Below are 16,166 nucleotides of genomic sequence, written 5' to 3' on the forward strand. Positions count from 1 at the left end.
TTTTTTTTTTTTTTTACGGTACGTGGGCCTCTCACTGTTGTGGCCTCTCCCGTTGCGGAGCACAGGCTCCGGATGTGCAGGCTCAGCGGCCATGGCTCACGGGCCCAGCCGCTCCGCAGCATGTGGGATCCTCCCGGACTGGGGCAAGAACCCGTGTCCCCTGCATCAGCAGGCGGACTCTCAACCACTGCGCCACCAGGGAAGCCCTAAATAATTTATTTTTAATAAATCTTTTTTTTTCCTGATTGAATTCCCTGTGTGAAGGATGAAGATTTCGTCCTCTTACTCGTTCCTTTAAACCACATACATACATCCCTCCCCCATCCTCCTGTATATAATTTTTAGTTTGATCTATATTCAGTTTTTAGATTATTGTGGCTGACAAGTGCCTCCTCAAATGTAAAATGGGGAGGGACCCAATAATGAATCATAAAAAGCATGGAGTAAGTGCTCAACAGATGTTAGCTACTATTATTAGGCTACATCATTGTAATAAGTCTTCCGTAGCACAGAAATTCCAGAAAGTTTTCGATTAACTGTACGACCTTGGGGCTGAATTTTCTCATCTGTAAAATTCGGAAGCTGGATCAGATAAGGTCTGAACTGACCTTACAGGTCTCAAATTACATTCTTTGCATTTTCCTAATGGAAATACTGAATCATACATCCTAGTAGTACCTGTTCCTGATACAAGGCAACCTAGCAACAATCAGGCTGAGGAGGTAGCTGGCCACCAAGCCTTTGATTCTAATAGTTTTCTATTATCTTATCAGAAGATCACAGCCCATGGTTCATGAGAGTGCAACCTGGTATAACATTCCTGGAGGTCAATCTGGCAATATTTATCCAAAGCCTTAAAATTATGTATACCCCCAAATGCCATTTCTAGGAGTTTATCCTAGGACAAAGATAAATAATAATTAAAGATGTTGCAAGATAGCTACAAGGATGTTCATTACAGGATTATTTATAATAAGGAAAAACTGAAAAAATAGTGATAATCAAAACAGAGGATTGGTTAAATTATGGTGCATCTATGGAATGAAATGCAGTTGTAAAAGTGATTAACAAGTAATTTTTTGACACGGGAAGATGCTTATAATGCATTGTTAAATGGAAAACACGTTCTCAAACAATATATATACTGTGACCCCAGAGTGGTTAAAAACCAATGTGTATCCCTCCACCACAGTCCACCAAATCCACCAAATATATAACCAGTCCGCTAAATGTATCCACCAAAATCTACCAAAATATAAATGGTTTGCTTAAGACAGTGTTTCTTTTTTGTATTTGTTTTTTTACTAATTTTATCCATTGAATATGTTTTTTCTGAACTTTTAGTTTTGGAAAAATTAAAACATAAACAAAAAATAGAAAAAATTGTGATAGCCCACCTCTTCACTATCTACCCATCACTGAATTTCAGTAATTTTTAACCCATGATCAATCTTGCTTCATCTTGTATTACTTTCCAGTAGGAAAAAAAAAAATGTCACTTAAAATTTTTTTCAAGACTCTCACCTTATAAGAGGAATTACTGTCCATTTCACCCCAACTACAGGACAAATAATAAAGAAATTAGCTCAATATTCATAGTGGTCCAGTGGCATTTTTAATCATATCAGGAGCAAGTAAGATCTGCACAGACCTGCGCCGGGTCTTTACCGGGCAAACATACCAGTCAAGAGTAGCTTCTGGTACAAGTACAGAAACCCACGGCTACTAAGTGAAGTGGGAAGCAATTGGCTCTTGTGATCCCATGGGAGTGGGAGTGGGGGGCAGACAGAGGTAAAGTGTCCCTGGGGACTCAGGGAATTCCCTGGCGGTCCATTGGTTAGTATCTCAGGAGCCTAATGCTCCTCTCATGCCTCTGACCTAAGTCACAGGAGCAGCAGCTCACAGGCTCTCAGCAAATGATAAGGGGAGTCCCACTGCTGTCAGTCACACAACCTCGAGTGGCGTCTGTCTGGTAGGCCTTGGGTCAAGTCAATTCCCTATGACCAGAGGGCAGAGAGCCAGGGCCACACTGAGGTCGTTAGAGGTTCTCACTATAATATTAACAGCAACACCTTCTCAACATAAAGCACCTGCTCTGTGCCAGGCACTGCCTAAACACTATGTATAGATACACTCATTTAAGCCTCACAACAACCCTAAGATGTAGGTGCTAGTAGTAGCATCATTACCCTATTTTAGAGATGGGAAAACGAAGGCAAAAACAAGAAAAGAAAAAATCAAGCAACTCGTCCAAGGTTGTATAACTAGTAAGTGACAGAACAGGATTCAAACCCAAGCAGCTTGGCCCTAGGTGCAGTGAGCCCCTCTGTGATTCTATTGCTTGAGATTCTGAGCAACAAAAGTATTGTGCCTCTGGCCAGATATAATCCAAATCCAAATCACAGTAAATTCTGAAGGAGAGTAAGAAATTTAAAAAATTTTTCCTATGACGGCTATGATTTTTTTTTTTTGGCGTTATGCGGGCCTCTCACTGTTGTGGCCTCTCCCGTTTGGGAGCACAGGCTCTGGACGCGCAGGCTCAGTGGCCATGGCTCACGGGCCCAGCCGCTCCACAGCATGTGGGATCTTCCTGGACCGGGGCACGAACTGGTGTCCCCTGCATCGGCAGGCAGACTCTCAACCACTGCGCCACCAGGGAAGCCCGACGACTATGATTTTTGCTATTGCATGCTTTTCTCATGGTTCTGGTGCTGGCGCCCTAAGTAAATAATGCTTTGTCTGTCACTTGGTTAACCGGCCCCAGGGTCTGGAAAGGGATTTCAGGTGGGCAGAGTGCACAGATGTAGATCTACCAGCCAAAGTTGTGTTGGGTGGCCCCTGTCCCCCACAGGGTGTCCTCCAGTCCCCTTTGGGGACTCACTTTGGAAGCTCTGGCGGCAACTGTAGGCCTGACGGTCCACTTTTGTTTTTAAAGGGTGATTCAGGGAATTCCCTGGCAGTCCATTGGTTAGGACTCAGCGCTCTCACTGCTGTGGCCCGGGTTCAATCCCTGGTTGGGGAACTAAGATCCCACAAGTTGTGTGGCGTGGCAAAACAAAAAAGGGTGATTCAATCAAATGTTCAATGTCTTTATTGGGGTGGTGGTTACACAGTTTTATACCTAATACAAAATTCATCAAATTGAACACTTAATGGTGAAGTTTCAACAATTTTAGATTGATTTTTTACTGAAGTGACATTGGTTTATAACACTATACAAGTTTCATGTGTACAACATTATATTTCTACTTCTGGATACCCTGCAGTATACTCACCACCAAAAATTTAGTTTCCATCTGTCATCACACAGTTGATCCCCTTTACCCGTCTCACTGTCCTCTCCACCTCCCGCCCCTTCCCCTCTGGTAACCGCTCCTCTGTTCTCTGCTTCTATGCGTTTGTTTTCTGACAGCCCACTTCTGTAAAAGCATGATGTGAATTCCTCTGGATTTCCATCTATTTCCAACTCCTCTCTTGTATTCTTTAAGTGTGTTTGGCAGCAAGTAACCAGAATCTTGACTATCAGTGCAAATCTAAGCCTTAAGAGGCCTATTATCTTCTTCAGAAGTCGGAGGGTGGGAGGTTTGACAGCTCAATAGTATCATCAAGAGCCCAGGCCCTGGGAATTCCCTGGTGGTCCAATGGTTAGGACTCTGTGCTCTCAAGGTCAAGGGTCTGAGGCAAGGCTGAAAAAAAACCCCAAAAAAACAACCCAGGCCCTTCCATTTTGCCACTCTGCCTCATGTGTTAGCTGTTATATTCAAGCTCATACACTATGGTCTCAAGATGGCCACCTCAGGGCAAGGCATCACGGTCCTCTTCTAACTTAAACATTAAAAAAGAAGCGGGCAGGGCTCCCCTGGTGGTGCAGTGGTTGAGAGTCCGCCTGCCGACGCAGGGGACACGGGTTCGTGCCCCGGTCCGGGAAGATCCCACATGCCACGGAGCGGCTGGCTCCGTGGGCCATGGCCGCTGAGTCTGCGCGTCCGGAGCCTGTGCTCCGCAACGGGAGAGGCCACAGTGGTGAGAGGCCCGCGTACCTTCTTTTTATTTAGAACAATGACCAAAAAAATCCATCCAAAAAGCATCTCAACAGGCATCTGTTTACTTCTCATTGGCCAGGAAGAGGTCACATGACCACGCCTAGACCAATTATTGGCAAAGGGGATGCTGGGCTTAGACCAATCATGATTCATCCCCTAGGCCAGGGCATGCAGCCTCCCTGAGCAATATTTGGCATCCGTGTGCAATGACGAAGCGGTGGCTGTTGGGTAGGCTGCCATATAACCTGTTTCTCCTTCTTCTCATGTCCTTCCTCCCAAAAGTCCTAAAAAAAAACCCCGTGCCCTCCCCTGGGGCAGGGTCAAGGTCAGGATTGGAGAAGAGGGAGCATTGTTTGCTAATTAACACAATTTATAGTTATTCCTTTGCAGAATAATTGACCTCTGTATTTTCCTAATTCTCCTAAAGCCTCAGAAAGTTCTTTAATTCCAAGGCCAGAAAAAATATGTTGTACCTTGTATTAGTTTCCTATGTCTGCTGTAACAAATTACCACAAAGTTGATGACTTAACACAAATTTATTCACTTACAGCTCTGGGTTCCAGAAATCCAAAATCTGTTTCACTGGGCTAAAAGTCAAGATGTTGGCTGGACTGGTTGCTTCCTGAGAATCCAGGGAGAATCCATTTCCTTGCTTTATTCAGTTTCTGGTAGCTTAGTGCCCCTTCTGCCATCTTCAATGTGGGTAATTCCACCAATGGCATCTGCTTCCCTATATCCCACAGCCTTCTCTGACAGACTCTTGCATCCCTCTTAGAAGGAGGGTTGCGATTATTAATGCAGGATAATCTCCATATCTCAAGATCCTTTTTTTTTCACTTTGTCTCCAAGACCTAAAACTGAAAGCCACCAGTCAGTCAGTCACGTGGTGCTGGAACTCCTGTAGCACTGGAATGGAACTGACAGCCACAGGCAGACTCGAGATTCTTAAATTAATCACATCTGCAAAGTCCCTTTCGCGATATAAGGTTAACACTGACCAGGAATTAGGACATGAATATCTCTGGGGGCTATTAATCAGCCTACCACCCACCCGAATACCTGATCCTCCAATCTCAAAAGTTTCTGAAGGGGGAACTTACTAGGCAGGAGGGAGTTCTAATGTCTTCTTAGTGACATTCAGCAGCCCAGCAGCTCATAAAGGTGGTCTTGGGGTCTATGGCTTAAGTTTGTGGCAGATGCTTGGGGTGATGTTTGTGCCTGAAGGACAGAACTCCTAGCAGAAGGAAGTCTCTCTTGGGAACCTGTGGGGGACACTTTTAACTCTGTGTGTTTTGTATTTTTGCAGATGAATGAATCACATTTGCTTTAAGTCAGTGCACATGGAAGAGGTGGCAGATCCCATTAACGTGAAAAAACTTCCATCAAATCACATGCCCACATTAGCTTCGTCACATTTTTAATGAATCCTTGTTGTGGAGTGATGATTCCACAGGATATCTTAGGATGTTAAGTAAAGTTTTGTAGTGAACTTACAGACCACTTGGACCATTTTCCTCTTGCTGCCTTTCTTTCCTTTTGTTCTGGTTTTGGTGGTTGCCCCTCTTTCACGTTCTCTTACGGTCCGCTTTCAGATATTGGTAGCCTTGCATCCAGCTTTTCCTGGCATTTCTCAGCTTCTCTGGCTGGTGAGTATCTCCCATGGGCAGTGGCTTGTGACTTTAGCTGGTTTCTCCCCTACAGCCTTGCCTGCCCCCTGCAAATAGAAGCAAGTCTTGGGGCAGAACTTGTGGGGTCCCAGGCAAAGTCATAACTTAACCAGACACGGTGTGTTCCAAGGACAAGTCAGTGAAAAGCTGGCAATGCTTAACAACCCTCTCTCCAGAAAAGAACAAACCTGATTTGTAGGATTTGCCAATTTTCGTGATGGCCGATACACCCACTGCTGTCCAATCCAAGCTACTGAGGTCACCTAGACCGTGGAGTGCACACACCACGGGGCCAGTGCGGACATGTCCTCATGACACAATATTTCAATAGTCTGCCTCTTCCGAAACAGGGGAGAGCTAGCCAAGCACATTCTCTCTGGAATTTTCTAAAGGAAACCTTCCATGCTCTCACATTCTCCCCGCGTTAGTCTTTGGTGCAAGGGTATGATTAGAAGTAAGCTTTGATGTGGAATTGCACTTTGCTTTTAGTCTTTCCCACTGTCCTTCCTTCTTCCTTGTGTCAAGGGATGCTGGCTTATAGTCACTTTTACTGGCAAGATGGTCACCATGCCAGGGAGGAAAAGGGCCAAATATAGGCGATCCAGCTCCTGTGTGTCTCATGTGTTGCACACAAGACAATTCCAACTTAATGTAACCTCTGAGGTGAATTAGCTGAGTTATCTTTTCATAAAAGAAAGGGGGGTGGGTGGGAGATGTGAGCAGATAGAGTACGTCATGTAAGTGCTAAGAATCGAGAATCCAGTTAATAGTTTTGGCCCTCTTCTTAAATTCCTGTTCCAAAATGGAACAGATTTATTTCTCTTCCTTTCTGCAGCCCTGCACACAATGGGGTAGGGCACAGTGAGTGACAAAGTGACCCAAAATGCACTGTAGGCGGGAGAGGCAAGGTGGCCAGAGAGTCTACAAACTGCAGGTGAGTCTTAAGTGACTTAGAATTGATCAAGCACTCAACTGTAACAGGAAATGCCAACATCGTCATAAAGTAATCATAATCATGAAAACTCCACGTGTCTGGGCCAAGCTCTGCCCTGCGGTATGTGCTGTGCTGTTTTATGGGCCTAGCCCGGAATACAACGAGGCAGAGGCGAGGGCCGGAGGGCACCCCACTCCCTGGGAAGCGAGGCGCAGACAAGGGCATCCGAATGTTTGGTTGAGCTGCTGTTTCACCATTGTTCACCTCGTTACCAGTTATGACACGTGCCAGAGCAGGCTTTGCCCCCTTCATTCCACTGGCATTTGTTAAAACAACATTCATCAAGATCTGATCTGGATGCGTCTTTTGGCCTGCCTGTAACTTTCCACTTTCAGGGAAATGTAGTGAGGAGTTTACAAGTCTTGATTTCACAGCTTTTTAAGGACAAGGATTTTAAAGCATAAACCTGGGAGAAATTTTATTTTTTAATTTCTTGGCCACGCCACGCAGCATGTGGGATCTTAGTTCCCCGACCATGGATTGAACCCGTCCCCCCTGCAGTGGAAGCTCGGAGTCTTAACCACTGGACCACTAGGGAAGTCCCTGGGAGAAATTTTTTAAAGAGGAAAGGAAGAAGGGAAACTGAATTTCAGTTCTTAACTACCTACCCCCTGGGCATTGTGCTTCCGAGTCCTTGGCATCTATGATAAGAGAAGGAGGAAAAATTACCGATCGTCGGACTTTCCTGATGGAGTAGTGGTTAAGAATCCACCTGCCAATGCAAGGGACGTGGGTTCCATCCCTGGTCCGGGAAGATCCCACATACCGTGGAGCAACTAAGCCCATGCACCACAACTACTGAGCCCACGCACCACGACTACTGAAGCCTGCACGCGTAGAGCCCGTGCTCTGCCACAAGAGAAGCCACCACAATGAGAAGTCTGCACACTGCAATGAAGACCCAACGCAGCCTAAAATAAATAAAATTTAAAAAATATATTGATCGATATTGCCTAATAGAGATCCAGCCAAAAGGGGACATGTTCTGGACGTGCGTGGTCTGTCTTGGGTGGTATTCCCATCTCCTACAACAAGGCCTAGCGTGTGGTAAGGCCTCAATTAGAATTTGTTGTATGAATGAATGTAGATGATTGTGAAGATGCAGAGAAATAAAGAAATGTAGCTTCAAAAGGATTTTGCTAAGTATCTACACCTGAGCTGTCTAGGCCACAGGCCCAGAGTTAGGGTGAGTAGAATGAAAGGTCTAAGGTACAGAACTGAAGGAGGCATTCACTCCCAGTTTTATGCAAGTTTCAAGGCTGCACTTACTGGCATGATCCTGAGAGTGAGTGCCATCTTACATGTCCTAAATATTGTGCCCTACTGCCTCACTCACCTCACTCCTATCCCAGCACTGCTAGTCCATTTAGAACTGACAAAATATATTTAAAAAAATTATTTCCCCTTTGGGCTTGGTCCACTAGCTCTGCTCTGAAACACAGGAGATGTTTTAGGGAATAGGAACAGAGGCTGTTCTTACCTAGGAAACCAGTGTCCACACAGCCAAGAGCTGTCAGGTAGACCCGGGTTTACTCAGCACTTACTGTGTACTTAGATAAGTCCATTAACCTCTGGAGCTTTCCTTCTTCATCCATAAAATGCAGATAAGAATACCCACTTTACAGGATGATTGTGAACATTGGGAATAATATACAAAAAGTGCCAAGTGCAGCACCCGGCACATAGTAAGTGCTCAATAAATGGAAGTCTTTATTGTGTTACTATTAGTGGTGATGCTAGCGATGCTGCTTAGCCAACTCTTTAGGCGAAATAGAGCACACATATGCCCTTGTCAAAAAAGATTCCGGTGGACTTCTGAAGCTGTCTTTGGTTCTTGTGGCTCCTGGCTCTCTCCTCCCTGCCTCTTCTTCCCTGATAGCTTCCCCTGCTGTATGCAGGAACTGTGGGCATGGCAGGAATGTGTGTGACAGCTGGCCATGCAGACAGGAGAGGCAGGGTGAGGAGAATAGGTTTAAAAATATAGTCTGGTCAGCTGGCCCCATGCACCTCAACCAAACTCCCTGGGAAATGCTAGCGGCTTTCTGGGCTCACCACCGCTCCCACCAGCCCTCTGTTTAGGGGCTCTGCTCTCTGCTGTGTGTTTTATAAGAGAACAAAAAGACAGAGGGCTCTTGCTGAGAACTTTTGCTTATGGAAGCAGAATTTTTAAAATGTGCCCCAGGTTCCATGATGGCATTGTGACATTCTGCCTTGTGTTAATGGATAATTCTCAACAAAAAAGGGTAAAATCATGACTGTCATACAGAAATAAAAATGAAAACATGTTAAAGATTTTTTTTAACTCTTTAAGGAGGAAACTGGCGTTTCAACCAGTTCAGAGAAGCAATAAAACACACAGATTTATATGGGGTAAAGGAATGTTGGAACGAACGAGCAAATGGACATAAAATTGGCTTAAGGGTTGTTATAGGCTGAATTGTGTCTCCCCAAATTCATGTGTTAAAATCCTAACCCTCAGGTACCTCATATTTGTATTTGCAGATAAGGTCTTTAAAGAGGTAATCAAGTTAAAATGAGGTCATTAAGGTGGGCCTTAATCCAATATGACTGTTGTCCTTATAAGGAGAAGAAATTAGGACACAGACCCACACAGAAGGAGAACCATGAGACAGAAGGTGGCCATCTAGAAATCAAGCAAGGACAGAGGCCTCGTAAGAAACCAATCCCAATGACACATTGATCTCAGACTTCTAGCCTCCAGAACTGAGATAAACTTCGATTGTATAAACCACACAGCACTTTGTTATCATAGCCCTAACAAACTAATTCAGTGGGGAAGGGTTATTTGAACATCTATAGACAAGAATCAATTTACGTCCCAATTAGTCATCTATAATTTGTAGAGTTGTAAAATAGCTCTGTTTGAATCAGATAACCCAGCCAGTTTAATAATGAGACTTATTTGCAACTACAATCAGTAAACTACAGCTTGTGGGTCAAATCCAGCTCCACCACCTGTTTTTGTAAATAAAGCTTTACTGGCACACAGACAGAGTTGGTCCTTTCCCTTGTCTGTGGCTGCTTTCCCACAAAGGCAGAGTTAAGTAGCTGTCATCTGCAAAGTCTAAAATATTTACTATCTGGTCTTTTACAGAAAAAGTTTGTAGATCTTCCTCTGGAAAATGCATCATCTCCCACTGAAGCAGTTTCCCTACGGTTGGAATGCCCTTCAAGGTCATCCAGTCCAGGGGGTTCCAGATTTTGAAATCTCATGCATGAGTAAAATTTCAAAAAAATACTTGAGGAATAGTCACTGGTCTTCAATTTTTTTTTTTTTTTTTTTTACGGTACGCGGGCTTCTCACTGTTGTGGCCTCTCCTGTTGCGGAGCACAGGCTCCGGACGCGCAGGCTCAGCAGCCATGGCTCACGGGCCCAGCTGCTCCGCGGCACGTGGGATCTTCCCGGACCGGGGCACGAACCCGTGTCCCCCGCATCGGCAGGCGGACTCTCAACCACTGCGCCACCAGGGAAGCCCTGGTCTTCAATTTTTACTTCTGTCGAATATCATCTACTTCGTAAAAGAAGACATTTCAGCTATGTGATCAAATAAGATATTTTGAAGAGCGTAGCGCATTGTCACTGCATTGTCTTTTTTTTTTTTTCTTTGAGGTTTGGTAAAAACTTTGCCACCAACTAGCCACAGTTCATGGTCTGGATTGTGGTACCACTGATCTGGCTCAACCTTAGGCACCAACTGCTGGCTCTGTCCAGGGAGACTCTGCTGGCTCAGACCGGGAGTCCTGGACTTACTCCTGATACCCAGGCTAGTTCAGGTCTTTCGGCCAGGAAGGAGGTCCTCAGGGTCTGGTTATTGCCAGAGCCAGCCTGGGCACACACCCAGCTCCAATTATGACAGGGCCTGCCTTGCTTTAAAAAATATATTTTTTCTTTTTTTTTTTACATCTTTATTGGAGTATAATAAATACTCGTATTTATTATTATACTCGTATAATTGCTTTACAATGGTGTGTTAGTTTCTGCTTTATAACAAAGTGAATCAGTTATACATATACATATGTTCCTATATCTCTTCCCTCTTGCATCTCCCTCCCTCCCACCGTCCCTATCCCACCCCTCTAGGTCAAAAAGCACCAAGCTGATCTCCCTGTGCTATGCGGCTGCTTCCCACTAGCTATCTACCTTACGTTTGGTAGTGTATATATGTCCACGCCACTCTCTCGCTTTGTCACAGCTTACCCTTCCCGCTCCCCATATCCTCAAGTCCATTCTCTAGTAGGTCTGTGTCTTTCTTCCTGTCTTACTCCTAGGTTCTTCATGACATTTTTTTAAATATATTTTTTTTTCTTGATTTTTAAAAGAAAGATATGTTCAGTGCCGAAAACTTAGGAAAAAATGGAGAGAACAAAACTCATCTCTACCCAGAGAGATATAAAAGTTTAGTGATACACAGGGTGAACAAAAGTGCTTTCCAATCTAAAAAGTTTAAAGGGGCAAAACCCAGCATATCTCCCCGAAATGAGGCCTGGCACATGGCAGGCACCAATATTTATTGAAAGAATAATTAAACCTAAACGACTGCAACTATTTTTCCCAGATGATCCAAGAAAATTCAGTCTTTTTACTTTTTTGATGATCAAAATGGCTAATATGGTAAATCTTCCAGGTTGGCCTCCCCACCACCAAAAAAATCTTGTATCTATTTTTTTTTCTTCTTAAGGCTTATAACTACCAAGAACAATCATTTAAGAAGCAAGTATTATATATTTTCACTATTTTCATCATGTTTTACTGTCCAAAAATTAACATCAGTTAAACTGCCCTAATGATAAACACAATATAATAATAATGATCTTTAAAAATCGATGTAGTATTCTCTGATTTCTTTCTCTTTCTTTTTTTTTTTTTTTTGGCTGCACCGCACAACTTGTGGGATCATAGTTCCCCGACCAGGGATTGAACCCAGGCCACTGCAGTGCCCAGTGAAAGTGCACTGGGTGAAAGTGAAAGCGAAAGTGCACATCGGTTAGAGTCCTAACCACTGGACTTCCAGGGAATCCCCTCAATGACTTCAAATAAGCAATTCCTAAGAAGCAAAGTTTAAATTATTCAATTATTTCACATTCATGCCTGGTCACCTAAATGAGAAACATCTTGAATTTGGTATTCAAAGTAAACAATTGAGAATACTTTTTAAACTCTTTGTGGCTTACAATCCTAAAATTGGGAACTTCCCTGGTGGTCCAGTGGTTAGGACTCTGTGCTTCCACTGCAGGGGGCATAGGTTCAATCCCTGGTGGGGGAATTAAGATTTAGCATGCCTCGCAGTGTGGCTGAAAAAAGAAAAGAAGAAAAATTACACCTAAAATCAATCATTCATCACTGTTCCCTGTGAAAACATTACCCATGCCTCCTGCTTTGCAAGGCACTTCTAAGCCCCTTCAAGCGGTTTATTAATTCCATCTACCCCTTGAAGAAACAAACATTTCAAGCAATCCCTGACAAACTAGAAGAATAAAAATGACTTCTCCTTGGTTCTTCTTTGTCTGAAGAGTTCACTCATATATGTCTGTGTTTCCCTTGATGTTTCATTTTGTTTACATATAAAATTTTTCTCTAAAAACATAAGCTCATTTTAACTGTTTAAAAATAAGCAAGTATCATCCCTTTTCAAAAATCACTTCTTTTCTTTGATAAAACATCTGGTTGCATCTTATTTCAGTCTTGAATTCCACCCACAATCTGAGCCAATCCCTTTGCATTGGCTTATTTCTCTCCATCTGTAACATTTAATCTCCATGCTGAGGTCTGTCCCTTACCTGCCCTGCCCCTGTGAGCCTCCTGTACTCTGACTTGGCCCAGGTGGATTCCCACCTGGCATATGATGGGCAGGAGACCTGGGATGGGTCCCTACGTCTCCACTTATTCCAATTAGATTTTTCTTTCATTGTGTGTAAAAAATTTCCTTCTCAACCACTCCCCAAGAACCAGCTCTCTTGCTTCTCTCACCTCCTCTGGAACTTTTTTTTTTTTTTTTTTTGCTGTACACGGGCCTCTCACTGTTGTGGCCTCTCCCGTTGCAGAGCACAGGCTCCGGACGCGCAGGCCCAGCGGCCATGGCTCACGGGCCCAGCCGCTCCGCGGCATGTGGGATCCTCCCGGACCGGGACACGAACCCGTATCCCCTGCATTGGCAGGCGGACTCTCAACCACTGCGCCACCAGGGAAGCCCTGGAACTTTTAATAAAGGTTCAGGTCTTAATAGTTTGTCCTTGGAGCAGGAATCATTCGACCTGCTGCTACTTACTGACCGTGATCTTCAATTTAGTATATGCCCTTACTATATGCAAGTCAAGCACTATGTGCTTCCTATACATTATTTCTAGTCTTCACAACAACCCTGCAGAGCTGTGTGACCTTGGACAAGCTACCAAACATCTATGGGCATCAGTTTCCTCTTTTAAAATGTGAATAATAACACCCACAGGAGTCTGCATGCTACACTACACCACAGGGCCTTTCTTAGATGGTTGTCTTATTTCTCTGCTGTGTCCCCAACATCACCCAGTGCAGGGCTCAATGTATAACTAGAGCTCAACACATACTTACTTGGTGATTGTTTGAATATACGTTATCTTATTCAATTATTTTCCTGAGTTACTTCTAAAACATGAAACAGATTTGCATTTAAAGTTTATCAAAAGCAGTAGGCATTCACATGAAAGAAAAAATGCAAGTAGAAGTCACTTTTTAAAATGTCTGATGTTTATAAAGCTAAATCCTGAGATCTCTACTCTTGGAATGCTCTAGTTAATTGAATTTCTGTTAACTGTTGATTAATTTTTGTTAAACAGACTTAGAAATTTTATCAAATTTTAATCTGCTTTCTTGCCTTAGGAAGAAGAATCTGCAGGACACACCTGTATTTTGCTTTGGTGATTCAGGACTCTACAGTGTCTCTAGGGTAGGGTTTGGAGCTTCAAGCAGCTCACTGAGGATGGAGGATGAGCAGGTGAGTGGCAGGTGTTCTAACCCAGGACTCAACTCCATGGGGGTTTCTTCCTCCTTGTTCCAGATATGGTTGATGTTGTCTTATAGTTGAGGATTACTGTTAGCTGGATTCCAGTTAACCAAAAAATTTTTGGCCACTGTTTTTTGTAATTCTTGGTACCATTACTCAAGGGACAAAACTTTTAAAATAACTTCAGCCAGGTTTCTCACCTTTGGGCCAAGAGAGATTTCCTTAGGCACACCTACATCTTAAAAAAAAAAAAAATACACACACACACACACACACACACATAATATATATGGTCACCCCAGATGTATATCTGTGTCATATATATTTTGCATTTCAGATAAACAATGAATACATTTGCACAGGACACACTTATCCTAAAAACATTATTCATTACCATAACAAATTGAACTGGGTTTCTTCCTTTTTTTTTTTTTTTTTTTGGCCTTAAAATTCTCACTTTGGCTGTGCTTTCGAGAAGTGCTAATTCTCCTATAAAGTGCTGGCTGGGCAGGCGCCTGAAATGAGGGCCACTGTTTGTTCAAATCAGTTTCTAAGCCCATATGTCTCCTTCAGGTCTTGAAATAGTCAAGAGATCTACTTCCCAAGATATGTGTGAAGAACTAAAGTGTGCAAGGGCAAGGAAATCTACAAGATGAATACAGATTATCTTCAGTTTCATTTAACTGCAATTGCCAAAGTTATGCATTTTGGGGGGTATTTGAAGAGTTGTTGTCAAAACGTAAGACTGAGGTTTTGAGCAACCAAAACAAGGACCCATATGTAATAACATTTAAATCTGCATGACTGTGGTTCCCAAACTTTGCTGCACAATGGAATCACCCGGGGGAGCTTTTGAAAATCTAGATGCCCAGGTTGTACTCCAGACCAATTAAAATCTGGGAGTGGGAGTCACATGTTAGTATTTTAAAAGATTTCTGGGTGATTCCAAAGTTCAGCGAAGTTTGGGAACTGATGGCATACGGAATTATACAGGTAAGCAATTTGTAGAATACTACCTAAAGAACTCAACTTACAGAATACTTTAATCCCCAGATCTCATGTGTATTTACATTTAACATGCTTCAACATTATAATGGTAGAATATTCAGAAATATGAAAAAGAGACTCTATAAATTAAAAATTATTCTGTAATCTGAAATATTTCCAAAATAGTACAATCTACTCCTTTTTTGCAGGGAGGGGGAAAATCAGAAATATTTATTTCCAGGTTCAAAATCCCTTTTATAAGTACAGAAGCAGGAAAAATACTGAAAGATGAAAGGATGAAAAGATATAAACAAAGAAAAACTAAAATGATTATTTACTAAGAATTGCAAATGCTCGTTTTGTGAGCATACCACAAAGTTCCATTCTCTGTTCTTAGGACTTTGTGTAATTATCAGGGACATGATAGCAAAGCCTCATGCTTTTAGTTTAGCAAAATAAACCTCAGTGTTCCTTTTCGCAGGTCTCAGTGAAAACTGAGACTGTACTCTTCTTTATGAAGGAAGAAAGAAAGAATAAAGAAAGGAAGTAAGTTAGGGAGGAAGGGAGGAAGGAAGGAAGGACAGAAAATACGTCTTAGTGGTGAGCTCACCTATCCTTTGAACTGTTTTGTGGTTGAAATGCCCTTCCTGACTGATCAGTGCTCATTCAACAGATTTTCACGTATTAGGAACATTCGAGGATTATGTCGGCTGAGACTCCTGCTGCCCGTGTGGTAGAGAGAACAACTTACAATAGCAAACATATACCAGACTTAGACGAATTACCCTCCCCGCAACCTGCGGGCCTGTTGGGGTCATTCAATTCGGCAAACAGTCCCGTTTCTATAATCTCTTCCTGCCAAGCTATAGGGACAGCACCTGTTGCAAATCTTTGGAAGAACTGCGTATCTTTATCATCAAATTCGACTCCTCGAACCTCAGAGAAATCTTCAATTTCATCGATATCTTTGGCATAAACCACTGATGGGTCTGGCACAAATGGAGGCTCAACTAGGCCAGCTTCCAGGCGAGGAAAGTTGATGGTTTTGAAGAAATGGTGTTTCCTGGGATCATCAGACTTTTCTCTGTGAAGAAAGGAGATGGCCAGCCTGAGACACAGTAACAAACCCAAACAGGAACTGTTCTAGCAATTCAAAATATGTGGCCTTCTTTTCCTAGAATATATTTCATTTTAACTGCAGAGACAATATCACATAAAGAACAATTTAGAAAAATAACAACTTTCAAAACCACCCACAGGGAATTCCCTGGCGGTCCAGTGGTTAGGACTCCATGCTTTCGCTGCCAAGGGCCTGGATTCGATCCCTAGTTGGGGAACTAAGGTCCCACGAGCCACGCATGGCCAAAAAAAAAAAATTTACCTCACACTTCTACTATATGCAGATAGTAGCATTTTCATTGTTTGTAGACCACCTTCACGTTTAGATGTAACTTTTTTTTTTTTTTTTTTTTTG

At 43.0% G+C, this 16,166-nt stretch overlaps 1 protein-coding gene across 1 annotated transcript in view; it reads right to left on the reverse strand.

Moving 5' to 3' along the window:
* Positions 1-14,761: 14,761 nt before the first annotated feature.
* The window catches only part of GRK7 (G protein-coupled receptor kinase 7), a 37,737-nt gene continuing 36,332 nt past the window's right edge, over positions 14,762-16,166 (reverse strand). Inside the window, 1 exon segment of the mRNA XM_007446960.1 lies at positions 14,762-15,776. Within this exon segment, the coding sequence (XP_007447022.1) occupies positions 15,440-15,776 (337 nt within the window). The 3' untranslated portion in view covers positions 14,762-15,439.

The sequence above is a fragment of the Lipotes vexillifer genome, unplaced genomic scaffold, assembly GCF_000442215.2.
Source record: "Lipotes vexillifer unplaced genomic scaffold, Lipotes_vexillifer_v1.1 scaffold40, whole genome shotgun sequence".
Taxonomy (NCBI): Eukaryota; Metazoa; Chordata; class Mammalia; order Artiodactyla; family Lipotidae; genus Lipotes; species Lipotes vexillifer.